Source organism: Esox lucius, chromosome 18, assembly GCF_011004845.1.
Source record: "Esox lucius isolate fEsoLuc1 chromosome 18, fEsoLuc1.pri, whole genome shotgun sequence".
NCBI classification, from domain to species: Eukaryota; Metazoa; Chordata; class Actinopteri; order Esociformes; family Esocidae; genus Esox; species Esox lucius.
In genome coordinates, this window is record NC_047586.1 from 7109681 (window position 1) to 7130376 (window position 20696).

Genomic DNA, 20696 nt, shown 5'->3' on the forward strand with positions numbered 1-20696 from the left:
TGAACGTTACACACTCACCGCTCATCTCCAAGTATCATCCATGCCCATCACACACAGTTCATGACTGTATGTCAACTCTGTCCACCACCAAGTCAATGTGCTTACTTGTCTTCCCGTTCTCAGACTGCCTCTTGCCCTCTGTCTCCGCGAAGACGGGCACCAGTGAGACGGTGTAGATGGTGTCTGGCTGAAGGCCCCTCAGAACTGTGCTGGTGGTGGTGGCCGTCACAGTCTCCTACGTTACACCCAAGCGGAATCAAAATATTAACCTCTGCCCACAACCAACGTTTAAGTGGCGTTACGGCGCAGCGACGCTTCCTTACGCCCCACCCCCCCCCCCCCCACCCCCCCCCACCCCGCGGTCCTACCATTGCCTCAGGAGCTCCACCGGCGGCAGGCACATAGATGACTTTGTACTCTTTGACTTTCCCATCGGCCGGTTCCCAGCGCACGTTCAGGGTGGTCATGGTCGGGTTGATCACCTGCAGGTTCCTCACTCCGCCAACGGGTCCTGGGACGGATCAAGGGTGACAATCCAGCACTGAAGAGAGATCCCTTCCACTGACCACACTCTCAGAATGTTCATCACCCAACCCCTGCCAATGTCTGTCAAGCTTACTTGTCTTCCCGTTCTCTGACATCTTCTTGCCGTCTCCCAGGTCATAGACAGGCACCACCGAAACAGTGTAAAGGGTTTCTGGCGTAAGGCCCTTCAAGACTGTATTCGTCCCGCCCACAGTCTCCTTTACATTGCACACACACAGTTGAGGTATTTAAATCTGCCCATTCCTCGTATATGAAATAAGGCATGGTAGGGTGTGGTATATCGCCAATATTGGAAATATAACACAAAGATGCCTTATTGGTTTTATAAACTGGTTACCAGCACAATTAGAACTGCAAACATGAATGTTTTGTCATAAATGTTTTGGCCTCCTATACCATGCCCTTCAGCCAGTCAGCAGCCAGGATAATAACGTGCTTAGAATCCTGATTGATAATTGGCTGAAAGTCATGAATTGGCAGGCTGAACGTTATACGGTATAAATCACAAGATATGGCAAGCGACTATAGCCAGTCAAATAGGAGTGCAGAGGCATTATGGGTCCGTACAGTGGTGCTCAAGCCCTAGAAAGTGACCACATTTTCTACACTCTCAGTTAGCAGTCCTACCACGCTCTCAGCTCCGCCCGCAGCCGGCACGTAGATGACCTTGTACTCTCTGACTGACCCCTCGGCTGCCTCCCATTTCACGTTCAGTGTGGTAATGGTGGGGTTGGTCACCTGCAGGTTCCTCACTCCACTGAGAGGCTCTGGGCACAACCAACCGACTCTTTAGTAATGCAACTTTGTGAAGTACTATCGTGTGTTATTTAGTTGAGTTTGCACAAAGCAAGAATCCAGCAAAATGAGTCCTGTCCTGTCTAGGCATAGCTTGTAAGAAGGCCAATAGTAAATTTCTGAACTGAAACTTTTTTTTATTTAATATTGTTAAGAGTCTATATGAGATTAAAACAGATCTAAAACAGTTACCCTCTTCATTGGTGGTTATTTATGGATTTACTCCGTAATCCACTTTTAAGAAGGCCATTAGTCAGACCCAGAAAAGATCACTGAAGAAGTGATCTTTAGAAGATCTTTAACGATCTTCACAAGTAGCGGTCAGACACTCTTACTTGTCCTTCCGATGTCAGACTGTTTCTGGCCATCTCCCACTTCGTAGACCGGCACCAGTGAAACGGTGTAGAGGGTGTCTGGCTGGAGGCTTTTCAGAACAGTGCTGGTGGCCGAAGCGACCACAGTCTCCTTCACACAAACACAAGCTGACCGTTAACCCCTGCCCACCGTCGACATGCCAACAAAACATATTTTATACGGCAACCAATTTCTAACATCTTGGCACACTGCTGCACTCGTCCTACCGTTGCCTCAGCAGCTCCGCCATCCTCTGGCACATAGGTCACTTTGTATTCTTTCACATTCCCATCGGCCGGCTCCCATTTCACGTTCAGAGTGGTCATTGTGGGATTGGTCACCTGCAAGTTTCTCACTCCACCAATGGGCCCTTGATGTGTTGAACAATGCTTAAGTAATATCATTTTATTCTGACTGATTTTACAGTTCTCACTACTAACGGATTTTAGGGAGTTTGAATAGAATTAAAATCCAGCAATAAAGAGTCATCCTCTCTATTGATGATATTAATGGCTTTTCAGAAAGCCATTAGTCTGCCCTTGAATCTTTATACAATAACTTGGGATTGCAAGGAGTCTGTATGAAGTTTAAATACAGACTAAATGAAGAGTTACCCTCTTCATTGGTGGTTATTTATGGATTTACTCCATAAACCCGCTTTTAAGAAGGCCAATAGTCAAACCATGAAAAGATCACTGAATAACTGATCTTTAGAAGATCTTTAACGATCTTCACAAGTAGCGGTCAGACACTCTTACTTGTCCTTCCGTTGTCAGACTGTTTCTGGCCATCTCCCACTTCGTAGACCGGCACCAGTGAAACGGTGTAGAGGGTGTCTGGCTGGAGGCTTTTCAGAACAGTGCTGGTGGCCGAAGCGGCCACAGTCTCCTTCACACAAACACAAGCTGACCGTTAACCCCTGCCCACCATCGACATAACCCTGTTTGACCGGAGATAGTTGTTTTGCGAATATTTTGTGATTTATCATAACACACCACTCAATACATTAAATACGCTTCTTCTACATCGCAAAAAATATCTGCCTTACCAAGTATATTTAACTTGTTTTCAAGTAAAAAAATCAAACCATCCTTAATATTAGGCACATTTTTCTTAACAAGCTAGAATATACACGCTTGTTTTTAGAAAATATGCCTTGAATATCTCTTTTTCCATTGGCATATTATTTCACTTATTTCAAACAAACATCTCTTCAAAAATAGTGAAATTGTCTTGTTCCACTGGCAAAATTATTTGCAGTGTAATGACATTTTGTATTGTTGGAAATGTTTCTACAGTCAGGCGATAGTCCTTCCCATAGTCCTACCATGCCTACCATGCTCTCTGCTCCACCAGCTGCTGGCACATAGATCACTTTGTACTCCCTGACTTTCCCATCGGCCGGCTCCCATTTCACGTTCAGTGTGGTCATCGTGGGATTGGTCACCTGCAGGTTCCTCACTCCACCAAGAGGCTCTGGGCACAAACACAAGATCCTTTAATATGCTTATTTTGCATCACGTTACTGTATATGGACAGAACTGTAGACCAACAATATGGTGCAAAAGATATTTGTGACGAAATGTGTTAATTATTCAGCATGATTATGTTTATTAACCTTTTTAGTACAAGAGTATTTTGTGGAGATTGTCTGACGCGGAAACACAATGAAATGTAACGCAAAAAATACAGATGGAAATGTGGCGGGAAGTGCTGTCTTTTCATGTCTTGTGGGTGTTTATGTCTTTTTATGTCTTGTGGGTCCACTTACTTGTCTTTCCTTGCCCTGAGATACTTTTCGCTTCGCCACTGGGGTACACTGCAGCCACGGTGATGGAGTAGGGCGTGTCAGGCGTTAGCTTCTGGAGGATAACGCTGTTCTTCTTCCCACCCACTTGTGTCTGTGTACAGCACAACAACATGTCAGCGGTCGGTGGTCTTTCTTAATCTCAGGGAGGAGAGGTGAAGAACGTCTCTCTTTAAAGTCAGAGGTTTATTTATTATATGACACCGGGAAAGAAGTGGTAGTCAAGACGACAAGTTACAATTTCTCCATGGATACGATTTGGTCTGTATTCTCCTGGGATCACACAAAAAGTCCTGACACTCATCAGCTAGCTACCTTGGTCGGGTGAGTTCTTCTACACTGTCCGGGGGAAAGCCATTCAGACATGACCAAAGTAAACTCAAAATTCCTCTTTGAATTTGGACTTTTACCAAGTTGTGGAGTATGAACACGACTACTCGCAGAGTCCAGGGACCTCTATTAAAGCAGCAATTCAGTTTCTCTATAATCAGCCCATACTTTTGCCTTGATTTCAGTCTAGCAGAAACCAAAGCAAGGTTCCATAAGTCATCTTTTTTAACTTGATTTATTTGGTCTTTTTTTTTTCATTTGAGTCATTTAGCAGATGCTGTTATAGACTGAAATAATCGGCGGTCACAATCCCCATTAAGTCTAGCGGCACAATTTGGTACTGGGTCGTCTCACATTTCACCATTAATTTATTCCATAAGGAATTTTAGAATCACTTTAAATAAGACCAGTGTTTTGTTTGTGCTTACTCCGGCTAGGAGTTTTGAGAACCTTGTATATCTCGTCAGGACTTGATGACAATATATTTGCATCAATTAGCTTGACAAAAAATATGTTTGATTATATTTATATACACAGGAACTCTTAGCTGCCTTTTGATAGTCATCACAGCTTAGCAATACTCCTCACAGCGCAATAATAATCATTCCAGCCCCATAATAGTCCTTACAGGTTGAAAGGGAGTTATGACTAATACAATTTCAGTCTATACAGAGGAACTATCAGCTGCCTTGTGATAGTCATCATAGCTTAGCAATAGTCATATCAGCGCAATAATATTGTTGTATTACCGGGTTGTTCCTACCCGGTAATAGTCATTACAGCTCTACAATAGTCATAACACTTAATGAAGTAGCTATCAGCAAAGTCATTGCTAGAAGGAACAATGAAAAAAGTGCCTAATTCACAAAAGGGTCAGGGAATGACTATAGCCATGGAGCAGACAACACAATTCCCAAAATATGTGCTTGCATCCATGTAGCAGATCACCTAGGATACAGATCCACTGTTTGTATTCCAACATCACTAAACCGTCGTATCAAAGGATGGAACTTCAGGGTCCTGCTATTTTACAATTCAAAATGTTATGCCTAGCTTATATGGCTTAAACATTAAATCAGCAAGTCTACAGACCAAAACATCACAACAGCAGATGTCTCCATTCTGCTAGTACAGAGATACTATAATACCAATGACGTGCCATAATGGGCTCACTTATTCACCAGTTCTCATTGTGTATGAGATCACAGTTTAGACAACTGACACATGGTTTGTGGTACACTGTCAAAACTTCCCAGAGACAATAACTAACCAAATTCTTTTCATATAAGCGCATCGTCAACCGAAGGTTAAATCCCAAAAGTTTCCTAAAGGTATTTTCTAAGCATTTTCCGTCGCTGATAACAATTAAGTTATCATTTAGGAATGTTGGCTTGGCTGCCAGATACAGACCTCCTTTAAGTACACAAATACACTGGACAGGAGGACAATGTCATTATCCAAAATAATGGTCAGACTAATGATGTGTAAAAAGACAAATTGGCCTGGTGTTATTACCCTTTTAGGGAGGACACCATGTGTGGATTCCAATAGGAAAGGGATTGTTATAATAAACCTATGAACAAAAATGTACACAGTTGACTTTGAAATTTTGGACTGTTTATCTGCTGGCCTTGAGAAGTAGCCTACTGATACTGAAGTAGCCTACCAATGCTTAGATTGTCCTGGATTCATCACTGGGGTGATCACTAGCTCGGGGACATCAGATACTGGAGCAGCATTAAAGGGATAGTTCACCCAAAATATATAGCTGGGGAAATGATTTTACAGAGGGATTGTATAAGAGAAAATATTTTGGAGGATATTTTTTAAATACTTTCAGTTAACTTCCTTAAATTTGGTAGATTTAAACAATCTTTTTTTTTTTTTGCATTGTCACAACAAATAACATGTCATCTCCATCGCCCTAAAATATTACCAACTAGGCATATTATGACAAATATGTTTGTATTAATTAGGTTTTGAGTCAAAACGCAGCTGAAGAAAACAATATTGCAACTTTGTATGCCATTTTGAAAAAATAAGTAACATCAGCTTTTTGATCAAATTCATAAAACTCCTTTTAAGTGCTGAAATATGTGATTGAAGGTTTTATATTCCAAGGGCTAATGGAATTTTTCCTTTCCTATTATATAGTGCTGTAAAACAAAACAAAAAGTGTAGATTTTTTTTCTTAGTTGAATGATAATGTTGGAACAATAAAAGCAGGGCTTTAAATGTATAAATCTGACATTACTGTTGACAATAGTCTAGTTAGTTTCATGACAAATTTCATAAACTGCGTGTCTTTGCACATTGTGGTAGTTGAATTGGTCTATCAAAATATATAATAAATACATGGGAAATATAAAAAAGTGAATGGTCACAAAATAATTCCTGACCAATATGTCAACAATCAGTTAGTTACAGGCCAGCGAGGAAGAACACTATTCTATATATTGTCGGCCATTGTACTGAAAGACACAAATTCTAGGTGCTTTAAACTCAATTGCTTGAAATACACTCAGTCATGTCAAAAGACTAAAGCAAGCTAGGAGCCGGTTTCGCAGAAACGGATTAAGCCTAGCCTCAGACAAAACTAAATTAAGTTCAATAGAAAACTCCATGGAGCTATTGTCAGTCCTAGACTAGGCTTAATCTGGGCCTAGTGGTCTTTATTCAAGAAACTGCTTCAATCTTTGTGTATTTGACTTACTGAGAGAGCTTTGCCCCCAGCCACAGGCTGAAAGGAGATCTTGTAGTTTTGGACAGGGCCTGGGGCATGGTCCCACTTCACCGTCAGAGAGACCGTTGTCGCATTGAACACCTGTAGGTTCTGTGGCGGTCCGGTGGGAGCTGGAAACATATGATAATTAATACATGGGACCGAGTTGCTGGTGATCTACAGTAAGATGGCTTCAGGCAACATGGGACACCCTCAACCAGTCCCACACTATAACATGGTTCAGGAAGCTGGATGAAGCAATGATGATGAGACGATGACGGATGAGATGATGAAATGATTTGTCACATGACTTTGTCGATGAGAACACATGATTTGGTGATGGAGTATGCATGGTTTGGTGATGGAGTATGCATGGTTTGGTGATGGAGTATGCATGGTTTGGTGATCAAGTGCACACAAACGACACAATGAAGCAGCCGGTAAACATGCATGTTTCCAATGACGGCGCTGACGAGGAACGACACTGACGACATGAAGGAACGAAAACGTCACGGCACGTGAGAAATGGCAATGAATGACATGAGAGACGACAACGTTACAACACGAAAAAAATGACACCTGAGACAACATTAGGTATGATGTTATGACAAATGGTGGACAATGATGGTGTCTGTGGAGGACCGACGGCCACATCGCAGGCCGCCGCCCGTCAGTAGTCACACTTTTGCATTTGCAGCCCTAAAAGGCCCAGCAATGCACATGCAAGTTTTATTTCTAAAATTAAAAAGTGTGTTTTCCAGCAACAACACTTTCATTATCAGTCGCTACGTATCATCACAACCATTTGCCATTCGATGTGATAAGGTCCTTCTCCAATCAAAGCAACATACCGGGTGTGGGCATCTTTAACACTGGGAAAACAGGAGCGTTAAAAGAACAAGGGGTTATTTCAAATATGCTGTGGACCACACCTGTGGCCTGAATGTAAAACCTGAATGTGATCGAATGGCGGGCGGCCGAAGGCGAGGGGAGACCTACACGTGCGCTGCGTGCCGAACAGGTCCTCACTCTCCGACTCGTCTGGGTAGATGGCTGTGAGGGTCACGTCGTACAGGGTGTCCGGGTCCAGATTTTGCAGATTATGGGTAGTTTCATCGTTGCTAAGGATAGCCTGGTGAGAGAGAGAGTGACGGCGGGGGGGGTGAACAGCTGTCCCAGCTCACCATTTCATGAAATCCTGCCCACTGCCCTCTGCGGTGGACTGTGAAGTCACAAGCCGCTGTGGGATGTTCACTTGAAAAAACATACGTATTGGAAGTTGTTCTCTCCATTCTTGGTCCAGCCGATACGATAGAGGGCCACGTCTGGAGCCCCATGTTCCCAGGTGGCCCTGAACGAGGTTTGGGTCACTTCAGAGAACTTCAGGTTCTGTGGCGCAGGGACAACGTCTGTGCGCGTGGACGGAGACATGAGAGGTTATGGATGTGACTATTATGCGTGAGTCCAGACAGATGAGGCAAGGCCATTTTGTCAGAGCCGTCGTGAACTATGTGCGGAGCATTTTTACTATGAGTCCATTTATAGGTCAACGGCCAACAAACAGGTTTTGCATGTGCGTGTGTGTGTGTGAGTTCACAGCATTTCCTCAAATCATCTGGAATTAATGATGAACAAGGCCCCATGGAGCGACTGCAGACAAAAACGTAATACTTTTTCGGTTCATATTCAATTCAATACATACAAGGCAAGGCAAGGCAAGGCAATTTTATTTATATAGCACATTTCATACACAATGGTCATTCAAAGTGCTTTACATAAATATCCATTTGACAGAGGAACTGTTACAGAAATAAGAAATAATAAAAACCATTAAGAATATAAAATCAAATACAGAACAGTGAAGAAATAAGAAAAATTAAAACCGTTAAGAATATAATGTCAAATACAGTTTAGAATAAAAAATATAATAAAATACACACATGCAACAGTGGCTTTATGTTTGGGCTTCATCCAGAAAATAATCTTGGTTAAACCAGAAATAAAGTCTTGCATTATTGGTCAGAGACTCTGATAAGTTCAGGGTCCATGTGTGCTCACTTGTGCAAAGAGCTCTAGTCCTTACTGACAATTCAGAGCAAATCTATGGGCCAGTTTCGCCCTTCCATTACAATTTTTTTTAATAAAAACTTGCAAAATTGTGAATTTCTTAAATCCCCGGAACTAATGCCGCTCATCTTCTCATGCATGTTGTTTAAAGACAGATAAAAAATGTATTTACTCCACAAGAGATTATTGCAAAAACTGAATCCAAGAAGGACCTGCAATCTTTCACCTGTCACCACCCAGACATGCTCATTAACCACAATAATGGTTGTGTACCTGTAATAGCATCTCCAAGCATCGGGTTTCCATCACCTTCATCATAAACTGGTGTGACGGCAACATTGTACTCAGATTGTGAGATGAGGTTGGCAAGAGGCAAGTATGTTGTATCGCCACTGACTTCCACCTGGCAGAAAGGGAATAAGTATATAAACTGTATTTTAGCTACTGCCAATGTTAACATGATTGAAACCTATGATTTGTTGTACTGCTAGAGCATTTTTAGCCAAATCCTGGAAGATCTGGATTCCCATTTTGAACATTTATCATGCATAATGATATAATAATGAATAAATGGGTCCTCCCAGGGTAACAAACCAATCTAAGGCGCTAGTTCATACCACCAACATTTGAGCCTTGAATGTGGCTGGAAAATCAATCCCAAGGGCAATGTAAATTGGGCAGCACCACCCAGGTAGGGGAAGACATGAAATTCCCCATCTTAATGTGCTATCGCGACTCAGTTGGTGCTAACTGAGGTTATCAGGTCTAGTGAGCGAGCCCTCAAGCCTGTCTGACCCATGTGACTTCCTAGTTGGATAGAGTAGGCTGAGGGAAAAAAAAGGAATGTCAGGGAGGTAGTTTGTCCCAAGCTTCAACTCTCCTGAATCCGTAGGGAGTTTCAATGAGACATTAGAATAGAATAAAGGGGTAAAACATTTTACAGATCAAAACTATAAAAATGTAATGGGAATTGTTTTCAACCAAAGGGTTTCTCATAGGGAAATCAATCTTCCCTCCAAGCTATGTCTTTGCTTTTTTTAAATGTCGTCAGAGCATTTGGGAAAATCTATATCAATAATATGAAGTGTCATCAAATCCAGGGGATGTTTGATGGTAGGAAAAACCTTTCAAGCCTCAAGCAGAAATGTTGAGAAATATCTCTTTAACCTAAGTTTCCACACTGAAGAAAAAAATTATGGAAAACGTGTCCAAAGAAGCCTTAGTTCTTAACCAGCAGGAAGAACGTCTGCGACAGCAGGCAGACCAGACCAGGGAGCATAAATTCATAGAGGCTACTTTGGATATGTCCTTAGATCATCCATCAGTAATTACTGGAGCTTCTTTAAGCGGTGTCCACAGAGACACCAATTTCAAGTAGGCTTGTATTCCCCCAACGCTGTGTCATGGCCAGGCATGGCCCACGGAGCGAAGATCCCATTCCGCTCCTATAGCCTCTCCCATTACTTAAATTACTTCAGTAACCTTCCCTGAACACATTTCCAGTGACCTCACAACTCCACATTAGACTCTTGAGCGCAGTAAGGGCTGGTGCATTAAGATGGTGGGTGCCATATGGAATAAACCATATGTGTTTTTTATTGCTGTAAACTGAAAGGAAAGTAAAAAATGAAATATTAGCGACAGACTGTGGACCGCTTGGACGTTTGGGTGTGGCGTTACCTCTTTGAGCTCTCCGTCCTCCGGCTTGTACCTGATCACGTACTTGCGGACAGCCCCCGGGGCGGCATCCCAGTTGAGCTTCATGGTGCTGTGGGTGACATCGGTAATCCTGAGCTTGCCCGCTGGTGGCATGGGCACTGGCAAAGGGGAACAACAGAGGAACAGTCAAAGCGGGTGATCGGGTGGGGGGGGGGGGGGGGGGTGGAAACAGCTCTGGGGTGGGGGGTGGGTAGACATACAGGTGACTCCTTGGTCCACGAGCGGGTCACTGGCGTCTTCTCCGTGCAGAGCCAACAGGGAGAGTGAATACGCGGTGTTAGGGGTTAGGCCCTTCAGCTGAACGTCGTTCACATCTGCCCCAACTCGCATCTGCCCCCGGGGAGGGAGAAAAGGAAGGGTGGAGAAAAGGGGGAGAGAGGGAGAGAAAGGAGGAGGACGGACAAGACGGGGGAACAGAAAAAACCAGACAGGACTTGTCAAGAGGATACTGTCTGAACACCTGGTCCGTAGCACTAACACCTGGGGCCGCTGCGTGTGTGTGTGTGTGTCTCATGGGGTCTGGCTGCCTCTCTGCCTCCAGCCCTGAGTGGATGTCCCTAAAGGCTACAGAACTCCCTGCCAGCCCTGACACAACCCTGCAACTCAAAGTATACAGCGTCTGTCAAAGTTTGTTTCGTTAGTATCATCTCAATGACTCTGCTGGTGAGAGAAGCTGTGCAGGGCCAGCATGAGCTAATCTTTCCCGTTACCCTCGAGGTCCAAAGGGTCTGTTATTTTGCAAGGCCCTGCCTGAACACCGCCATAAAAGTCCACTTCCTGCCGTCAGCGGCGGTCGTCGTATACACTCATCTGGAATGAGTAAGGTCTCACTAACAGAGGCTTTGGCTGCCCTGCCTTATAAACTGGATGTGGAAATGCTGAGTACACAAACAGCATCCTCTAAGAGTCCGTGTGTGTGTTCTCACCTCCTTCTCATCTTGGGGCGCCGTGCCGTTGATGGGGCTGTAGAGGAGCATGTAGCCCGTCGCCCCTTGGGCCTTCCTCCAACGCACCTTAAAGGCGGTCATGGTCTCGTCGTACACGTTCAGCTGTTTCACCCCCGGCAGTGGTACTGTGGAGAGAACAGTCTAGAATGTTGAGCCGCGCCGACCGATAATGATGACCCAACTCGCAGTGCTAGTTTAAAATTACAAATAAAGAATGTCACAAGTGTTCTACCAGGACTAATGCGGTATCCAAGTGGTTGCCTACAAAACCATAACCATGTTTTATGGCAGTGAGAACTATCTTTTAATGTCGCCCATAACAATCAAAGGGACTCGTTAATAAAAAATTAACAGCGTCCATTATGAAGCCCAGCGGAACAATGAAAGTGGTTCTGTGTACTCAACCATCGTGTTAAATTATGTCAGTTTTCTTAAGACTCTCTTAATGTGGCGAAGAATGACAGAATGCTGTTGGCCCTATGGGAACCTGTTGTTGACACTTTAACACTTAACCGCCACCGGTAACACATAAACCCAGACTGTGTAGAATGAGCCTGCTTAATATACCAACAAAATTAAAACAACATAAACAAGATCCATCCATTTCTAAAACATTTTGAACCACTCAATGAGCATGGATTAAGGATTTTGTTAATTTCAGCATAGTAGCCTATTATATTGAAACAAAGGCATTCCCAGTGTAGTGAATTTCCTGCAATGCATCAATGCTATCCCCACACTGAAGTCACAAATGAATAACCTCTGTCCCCCAGAGGGCAATAAACAACGTATGTGAAATTAATTTAAGTTTGCATCCTGCATGTCACTGGAGCCCCTGTCTACACCATTCAGCTTCCAAATAAGGCTGCTGGATTCACTAAACCTGGACACCTCTCCAGGAAGTGAAGTCTGGGTTTACTCTGTATAGTGGGGATGATGTTGTTTGTGGAAACGGACAGACATAGACAAAACAGACAGAAAAGGAGGAGGAGGGGAAGTGGAGGATGATAGGAGAAGGAGGATGGCAGGAAGGGAGGAGACTGACAGGACAGGGAAGGGAGCAGAGCAGCTGCAACACTTACAAGTGGTTTCAGTGCCTTTTAAGGGGTCAGCGCTGGTCTCCTCTCCAGCCACGGAGAAGACGTTGACCGCGTACTCGGTAAGAGGGGTCAGACTGGTCAGGACCGCGGTGGTGACTGTCCCGTCAACAGACATCTGAAGAGAGGGAAAATGACATGCTGATTATGCAACAAGTCCAAAGAAAAATAATCAGAGACTGCGGAAGATAAACAGCAACCTCAAATCACCCCTGTGTGCTAGTCTGCCCAGTTCTACATCTGGCAGGGGATACTCTTAGAATTACCACAGGTCAGAATGAAACGTTCAGTCTCATAAGTGCTAGTTTGGATAATATACTAATAAATATGACTAACAACTCTCCCACACACTCTCTTCTATGTATGTCTAAGGGCTATCCAGAAGCAAATTTGAAGTAAAGTTGTGTTTATTTGTGTGGACACGCATCTTTGGGTCCAATGCACATAATTTATATGAAGGAGAATGGAAACCCATAGCCACGAACCTGAGCTATGCAACATGAGCTATGCAGCTACGCAAAAGGTTAATTATTTATGTTTCTAGCCAGTAGCTCCCGGGAGCAGCACAAAGAGTCAAATGGAGTCCTTGAAAGATGTGTTCTGTGTCATCGCATTTTGCCTCCTGAGCCTGCCTGACAAAGATAACAATTCGCTTGGGCACACCCCGCAAAAGCTCACTGGCGAGGCTTTGCCTGTCTGATCCCGTATCCCGCTTGAACATTGCAACCTACATCCAAATGCCAAACCACATTGTCCCTCAAGGTTCCTGGCTAATCTCCCTGATCGACTGGTATCGCATATCAGGCAGGCGATTGTGAAAATGTAATATAATACATCTCGCACCCAATGTCCTGACTTTAAACGTTTTGTAATCATTTTCTGCACTGTTTACTATCCCATTTCATGGAATGCTCGTGCGCACAGTGCGTTGTGACACACCATCATCTAGTCCCAAAACAAAAAGGACCAGCTAGCTATAAAAGCTGTTGCGCTCGGCAGGTATCTCGCCAACATTGTAAATGTAAATAACATATTCTACTTTGCTGCGGCTATAATCCAAATGTGCTTTTTAACATCCGGGCCTTTACCTGTTTGGTGGTTCCTCCCGCTACAGGCGTGTATTCAATGCGGTACTTTTCCACTGGACCGTCTGGAGCAGTCCAGGAGGCACGGAAGGAGTAGTGGGTCACCTCGGAGGTCACAAGGTTGGATGGAGGCTCCAAACTTTCTCCTGGTCAGACAGCGGAGGAATTATGAGGGACAAACATTTCCCGTGCTTTGCTCCCAAATCACAAATGTGTCCTCAGTGCCTCAGCCTTACTGGCACAGCGGTTTCGTGTAGTTCAGTCACAGCTATTTCTGCACAGCTTGAGTTATAACGCACATGCAAGTCAAACAACTACATTCACCGTGTTAGGCTAACCTGTAACTGTTCTGATCATGTGGCTCATCTCTACTTTCTATCCATTTATGTTGACTGATGGGAAATATCGATACAGCTTGTGTTATGGTTACAGATGAATGGCCTTGCAATGTCTGCTGTCAGCCAATAGAATCTGTCTGTTCTGCGTTGATCATCTTAGACTAGAAGGACCCCTAAACACAAATAACAACCTGAGTACGATTATGAGAAAAGACAGTAACGGGAACAATTAAGAGACATGGACAGAGGGAGGTCTGGCTACCTGGACCTTTGACACTGTTACAGAGGTTGATGGTGAGTTCATCCACTATGTCCATCAGGAAGGAGAAGTCATTCACGTTGTACATGTGAATCTCATCCGGGTCTGAAGCAATGGACCTCAACTCATTCTCGTCAGCATTCTTCACACCTAGAGTTCATAAAACACCACAATATTTACTTGTGTCGAGACCATTGACAAAACAGACTAAACAGTCCTGTTTATCGTACAGTCAAAACCTGTAAACCACCAAGATCTGTTCGTGGCAGAAACATGTCCTCTCGCTGGACATGCTTACAAACATCAATGATGAAATGATGCACGGGAGGTTTGGTTTAGACACGGAAGATCACCCACCAATGGCATAGAGCTCAATGTTATCATCCCTCAGCCTCTGGGAGTTGGTGATGATGTCGTCCTGCGACTTTCCGTCTGTGATGAGCACACCGATCTTGCGGGAGTCTTTACGCAGGCCAACGTTGGGCTTGAAGTTGTTATCGAGGATGTAGTTCAAGGCCATGCCTGTAGAGAAGGTCGACGGCTGAGATGTTAGCTATGCGCTGGACTTGAGTTGAGTGACGGCGGCTGTTGGTCGTCTCTCTGACCACGTCACCTCACCTGTCATTGTGTTTCCTCCTTTGTAGGGAAGGTCGGCCACAGCCTTGAGCAGCCCATCACGAGTTGGGTAGGAATGCAGATGCCACTCAGTCTTGGGGTCTCCACTGTACTGGACCATACCTGGAGAGAACAAACCCAGGACGACAACAAGCTGAGGTCAGACTCCATGTGTACAGTATAATCTCTGTCGAAAGAGAGCGATCCAACGTTTCGTTTTTTTCCCCCGGATCAAACTTCAAAGGCCTGAGTTTTTCGGGGGTGATTACACAGCACCGCCCGCATCACATTTGTCTCACACCATACTGATCAACGGAAAATTACCGATCATGACTCTCTCCGGGCCGATGTCAAAGACACCAACGATGCGAGAGATGAAGGTGCGGATCGTTTTGAAGTTCAGTCGGCCAATACTCCATGAGCCATCGACAAGAAGGATGATGTCAGCCTTGGCCTGGGTCTTACACTTGAATTCTGTAACGGGGGAAGGAGAGGGCCATGAGAGGGAGGCGGATGTGTCCACTTAACATCCGTGTTGTGTGGTGGATGAGACAATGTACGCAGGAAGGGATGAGGACAGAGGTGCAAAAAAACAAAGTCATTTCACAAAAGACAAACAACGAAATTACGAAATAAAGTGCACACACCAGATACAGAGATGGACAAATATTGGAAAGACATCTCACGGGAAGAAATCACAACAACACACTAACTGTACATTAAACATTTCTGTCTAAAGTGAATCTGTTTTTATTTTTGCTGGAACACATTTTGCGGCAGCATTACTCTTGCAGGAGCATGAACTCTTTTCTTCATCCGGGACTTTTTTCTCATCTGTTCATAAATTTTTTTCCTCTGTGTGAATCCGGTTGTGTGTTACACGGATCCAAAAGGCCGTGTTTATGGGCCCGTGGCCTTCGGGATGCATGTGGGGCTGTCAATGGGTTCTGCCCCCTTGCCCCTGAAAAACAAGATCATCACTGCTGACAGATGAAACATGACAGACTCCCTCAAAAGCATTGCACGATGCCTGCTGTACTCCCTACTTGCTACACGAGTAACCTGCGGGGAGGGTTGCTTCTTCGTTTGTTCTGCGCCTGAAGCAAAATAAAAGACCCAGAGGCGCTGAGTCATTTGGACACTGAGCTATGAATTCTGCCGCTGTGTCTGCAACGGAAAACAAGTTAGAAGAGATCAAAATAAATTCACCCACTTTATTGCGTCGTGTGCGCGTGTATTTATTTGCAACCGTGCTCTGGTGTGTTGCAGACTAGAACTTCCCAAGCTTGGCTGAGCGGGCAGCGTGTCATTGTGTGTCACTGTCTCTGCACTCCATTACTGACAGGAATTTCTGCCCAGGGTCAATGGCGGCTCTTTACGGTCTTATATGAGAAACACAACATTTTCCTCTCCAGCCGTGGTCAACGGCGGTCCAGGCTGCGCTGGATACTTTCCCGGGTTGTAAAACATCTCTGCTTGCACGCAAATTAGCTTTTTTCCATTGTGACAGCTTTTTTTATATAAGGTAAATTTGGGAAATATTAACTTTTGCATGTCAAGAGCTGGGCTGAATGGGAACAGACAGAATAGCCTTAATAAGAGGCGTGCAGAGTTGCCTTTTCCTTTTCAGTGATTCATAAGTGCATTCTGGTTATTCCTGGGACAAGGATTAGACTCCATTAAGTCCATTAAGACAGAATAGTAGTCTGGGGAATAGCTAAATAAAATAAACATTATCGGGACTTACATCAACAAGAACTACAACATTACAAAAGTTTCTAGTCCTACCCAGATTATTTGTGCACTTAACTATGCAAGCGACGCAGGAAAAGAAACGCAATTAGTTGATGGCCAGGCTACTTGCTTAAAACCGACCAATGACAACAGCCTGGGAGGCAGGGTGTAATACATTACTCCATTAACTGACCAATGGCATTACCATCTCCTAATATTTTGGCTGTGGTGGTGTTCTGAAATATTTGTTGAGAAAAAGCAAAAAAAGAAAAAGTATGTTTATGCCCAGTCACTGACTAAATGGCAGTGAGGCAGAAAAGCTCTGCAAAGCCAAACAGCTACGAGTTGTTAATACTCATCGAAATGAGTGCGTAAGGCGACATGTAATTAAAATGGATTTGTGACACGGGTTTGTTCAAACGAATCCACAAGAGTGAGGTAATTGCTGTCATGTCGCCCACGTCGGGAAGACTACTCCTCTGTTCTGCTCCTCTGATCTACGCTACAAATGGCTCTGGCCGGGACACTGTGTCTTGGTCCGTGTGTTAATCTAAGTGGCCGCACCAAGTAGCTAAAGAGTAGCTGGTTCAAAACCCTGAGCGGACGAGGTTGGAAAAGAGACGGTGGAGAGTGTATGCTGAGCGATCAGTGTTCCATCTGTCCTGCGTCCCAGAACCTCCTGCACACTTCTGAGGAGTATGATGTCATTTGGAACACAGTCTACGTGTCATGGTGCTGTAAGGTTCTACCGTTCGAAGGCTTCAACTCCACTTCTGGTCTTTCATAGAGGGTAGTATTCTCCTCTCCTGCCAGAGGATCAGAGCTGCCTCCGTCAAACATCCCGAACACAGCCACAGAGTACTTTGTTTCAGCCCTGTAAGAGACGGCGACATCACAGTCAAAGTTACAATCACCCATGTCGTTGGTAACGTGCCCTTATCACAGTGCCATGTCCCCTACAATGCAGTCACATAGCTCCGGTCACAAGTAGGACACAATCTAGAGCAGGCCTGTTCAAGTCCATTCCTGGAACTCTGACAGCAGTCAGGGGCGAATTAACCACCGGGTAGAAACAACAGACGAAATATTTCAGCACTCCGGGACCAGACTTGAACAGCCCCAATCTAGGGGTGAAGGGTCACATTCGGGTGCAGCCAATGTTAATGTCAGAGAGGAATTAGTGTGTCTCGCCTGAGCTCCTCTAGCACCACGGTGTTGTCATAGGGGCCGACCTCCAGCTCGCCCAGGTCAACATCGTTGCCACTGGGGTGGAAGGTGACCTTGTAGCCACGCACATTTCCAGGGGCTGGGTCCCAGGACACTCTGAAGCTGGACTTGTCAGGCTCAGAAGTCTTCAGGTTCCTGGGGGCCTTGTAGGGTGATACTACAAAAGAACAAAAAAAAAAGGGGAAACCATATCAGTTGTAACTCACAAGGAAAGGAAACCATATCAGTTGCAACTCACGAGGAAAGCATGGGATATTTCTCATTGAGATCAGCCAACCCACATTTTAATCAGTTTCTGATTAGTGAATAACACCAAGTCTAAATTCCTAGCTTGACTTAACACATTGAGTGGGCTACTTTTAGCCAGTGTAGCTATGAACCAAAAAAAAATATATATGTTCTTAACGGATCTGCTGTTAAAATAAAGGTACAAAACATATCACATATAAAAGGGCCAAGGGTGTCACTGTGTGTCTAAAAACCAAAAACGGTGTGTGTTAGCGGTGAGTAGCGTCTGGGGCACCTGGCCCTCTCCCAGCGAGTCCCAACAACACCCTGCGGGGTTTGATTTATGGACCAACGTACGTGTCGTTCCTACTCCTTGCCTTGCTTTTCCTTCTCCGCGTTTGTAGATGGGGTGCACCGTGATGTCATAGGTGGTCTTATGCATCAGGCGTGTTAGCACGGTGGAGGTGCCGGTAACCTTGGCGGCCATCTCTTTGCCGCCACCCGCGGGTGAGTATCTCACCCGGTAGTTGATAACTTTACCCGGCGCGGCCGTCCACGTCACCCTCATGCTGTTTTCGGTCTCATCGGACACAGTCAGTGCCTTCGCTGCTGCCGACACTGAGGATAGAGAAAACATTGTCATTTTTTTTAGAAAAAATATATCTTTATATTCTGCACCGGATTTTTCTCCTTGATTTACATGATGTTCATATCAGCACGGGCACAAGCTGTTTAATCTTAACTATTCTTGTTCTGAAATGTAGCTAAGCTCCATAAACCATGTCAAAAGTGTTTTTGGTTTTTTTCACCATTTCTGTATGAATAGTCTAACCAAAGGCTACTTTTCCAAACAGTTAATGATACCTGGTTAAAAAAAAAAAGAAACAGGACCACTTGTTCACTGGAAGGAATGTTACCGGTGGAATAAACGAATCCTCCAACTGCTCAATGTGTTGACTGACCTGAATGGACCTAGAACCCTCCTACCGGGGAACCATTGGTTCCGCTACGCTGACGTAACAAGGTAAACACGGGTATGAAAGAGGTGATGTCTCCCGAGACCTTCCCAAGGTTGTTGTTCTGTTAAAAATGTGCTTGACTTGGCCGTGCCATGTCAATACATTAAAGGGCTTTCCATATTTCCATGTGTCTTTTCATGTGATTCCACTGGTTTCTCGAGCGTTTGAGGACCTTCCCAGTGTTATGATTTCCCCTGTGTGCATCTGTAGGACATGGGGACGTGTAGTCGATTTGAGATTTTATCTGAGTTCTGCTCCCACACACCCAGACAGGCCCATTACGCCGCACACATGCATCACTTTAAAATGTTCCCCTTCAGAAAAGTTACGTTATCTCAGAGTTAAGAACACATAATGCATCATAGCTGTCACCACTTAAATTTTCCACAGCAGACTTGAAAGGGAGCACTAGAAATGGTTTCTTCATAACACCGGACACCGAGACCAGGAGAGCGAAGACGATGAGAACTCGGGTTGGAGTATGTTCTTTCTCCGTCCCTTCACATCCTGACCCGGGCACACATTGGGCCAGGGTGTGAACATTTATACGATGGTCAGGTGACTTTTAAACGGTTCTACGGTGCAGGGTTTTTCTCTACCTCCAGGGTCCCACACTAAGAGACTTCCCTAGCTATAGGCAAGGTAGACGGAGGATGGTAACAGTACCGTCAGTGGTTTCCAGTCCTGTCAGTGGGTCTCCGTCTCCTCTGCCGTAACCAGCGGTAACCGAGACCTGGTAGAGGGTCTCTGGGGTGAGTCCCTCCAGGACAGTGTTTGTAACGTCCCCAGGGACGGTCTTCTCCCCGGACTCGCTGCTGTACATAGACCTCCAGCGGACCTTGTAGACCTCTGCATTCCCAGGGGCAGCTGTCCAGGAAACCGCAAAGCTGTCCTCTGTCACGTCGCTGGTGACAAGGTTCTTGGGGGAGCCCAGTACTTAAAACGAAAACAATTTGGAAAAATGTGTTAGGTTTCGGGATGAGGATTTGGGAGAGAATGCATGGTACACTGACTGGTGGCTACAGCCCTGTTTCAAAAACAGTTGGGACGCTGTGTAAAATGCAAATAAAAACCGAATGCGATGATGTGCAAATCATTTATCCCAGTATTTAATTGAAAAAAGTACAAAGACAACATATCAAATGATGAAACTGAGAAATGCTATTGTTTTTGGAAAAATATCGATTGTGAATGTGATGCCAAGAACATGTTTCAAAAAGAGTTTGACGAATTTCATATTTTTGATTTGTCAGACCACAGAACAGTTTTCTTTTTCGCCTCAGTCCATCTTAAATGATCTCGGGCCGAGTGAAGGCGGCTGTGTTTATGGATCTTGTTTATATATGGTTTCTTCTTCGCACGGTAGAGTTTTGTATAGCTTTTTTGGATCCCCAAACTCTTTGCAATTTTACATTGAGAAACATATTCTTAAATTGTTGCAATATTTGTGCAGTCTTTCACTGAGTGGTGAACCCCTCCCCATACACAATTCTGACAGACCAATTCTCTCTGGAATTATCTTTTAATACCCTATCATGTTACTGAGTTGTTGCCAATTGATCTTATTAGTTGTGTGATATTCCACCAGGTTTAGTTTTTTAGCATTACCCAACTTTTCCAGTCTTTTGTTGCCTCTGTTCCAACTATTCTGAAATGTGTTGCTGGCATCAAATTTGAAATGGCCATATCTTTTTAAAGAAACAATAAAATATCTCAGTTAAACATCTGATATTATTTTCTATTGAATATAGGGTTCAAATGATTTGCCCGTCATCGCATTCTGTTGTTATTTACATTTTAAGCAGTG

The 20696-nt window shown here is 44.4% G+C and overlaps 1 protein-coding gene across 7 annotated transcripts in view; it reads right to left on the reverse strand.

Annotated features, from left to right (window-relative positions):
* Positions 1 to 20696, reverse strand: part of col12a1b (collagen, type XII, alpha 1b) — a 74944-nt gene that overhangs the window by 35576 nt on the left and 18672 nt on the right. For 4 of the 7 annotated variants that reach the window (XM_029114768.2, XM_029114769.2, XM_029114771.2 and 1 more), the window contains 27 exons: positions 19556 to 19825; positions 18228 to 18488; positions 17607 to 17799; positions 17165 to 17289; positions 15006 to 15155; positions 14685 to 14804; positions 14424 to 14588; positions 14070 to 14216; positions 13473 to 13615; positions 12370 to 12502; positions 11267 to 11412; positions 10541 to 10670; positions 10302 to 10438; positions 8895 to 9024; positions 7824 to 7963; positions 7554 to 7686; positions 7406 to 7426; positions 6546 to 6685; positions 3467 to 3596; positions 3032 to 3171; positions 2454 to 2583; positions 1923 to 2065; positions 1677 to 1806; positions 1174 to 1313; positions 620 to 743; positions 369 to 511; positions 106 to 235 (listed from right to left, as the gene is read on the reverse strand). In XM_029114768.2, coding sequence (XP_028970601.2) covers positions 106 to 235; positions 369 to 511; positions 620 to 743; positions 1174 to 1313; positions 1677 to 1806; positions 1923 to 2065; positions 2454 to 2583; positions 3032 to 3171; positions 3467 to 3596; positions 6546 to 6685; positions 7406 to 7426; positions 7554 to 7686; positions 7824 to 7963; positions 8895 to 9024; positions 10302 to 10438; positions 10541 to 10670; positions 11267 to 11412; positions 12370 to 12502; positions 13473 to 13615; positions 14070 to 14216; positions 14424 to 14588; positions 14685 to 14804; positions 15006 to 15155; positions 17165 to 17289; positions 17607 to 17799; positions 18228 to 18488; positions 19556 to 19825 — 3894 coding nt within the window. The remainder of the gene's footprint in view (positions 1 to 105; positions 236 to 368; positions 512 to 619; positions 744 to 1173; positions 1314 to 1676; positions 1807 to 1922; positions 2066 to 2453; positions 2584 to 3031; positions 3172 to 3466; positions 3597 to 6545; positions 6686 to 7405; positions 7427 to 7553; positions 7687 to 7823; positions 7964 to 8894; positions 9025 to 10301; positions 10439 to 10540; positions 10671 to 11266; positions 11413 to 12369; positions 12503 to 13472; positions 13616 to 14069; positions 14217 to 14423; positions 14589 to 14684; positions 14805 to 15005; positions 15156 to 17164; positions 17290 to 17606; positions 17800 to 18227; positions 18489 to 19555; positions 19826 to 20696) is intronic. The other 3 variants (XM_029114770.2, XM_029114773.2, XM_029114774.2) reach the window with 3 other exon arrangements.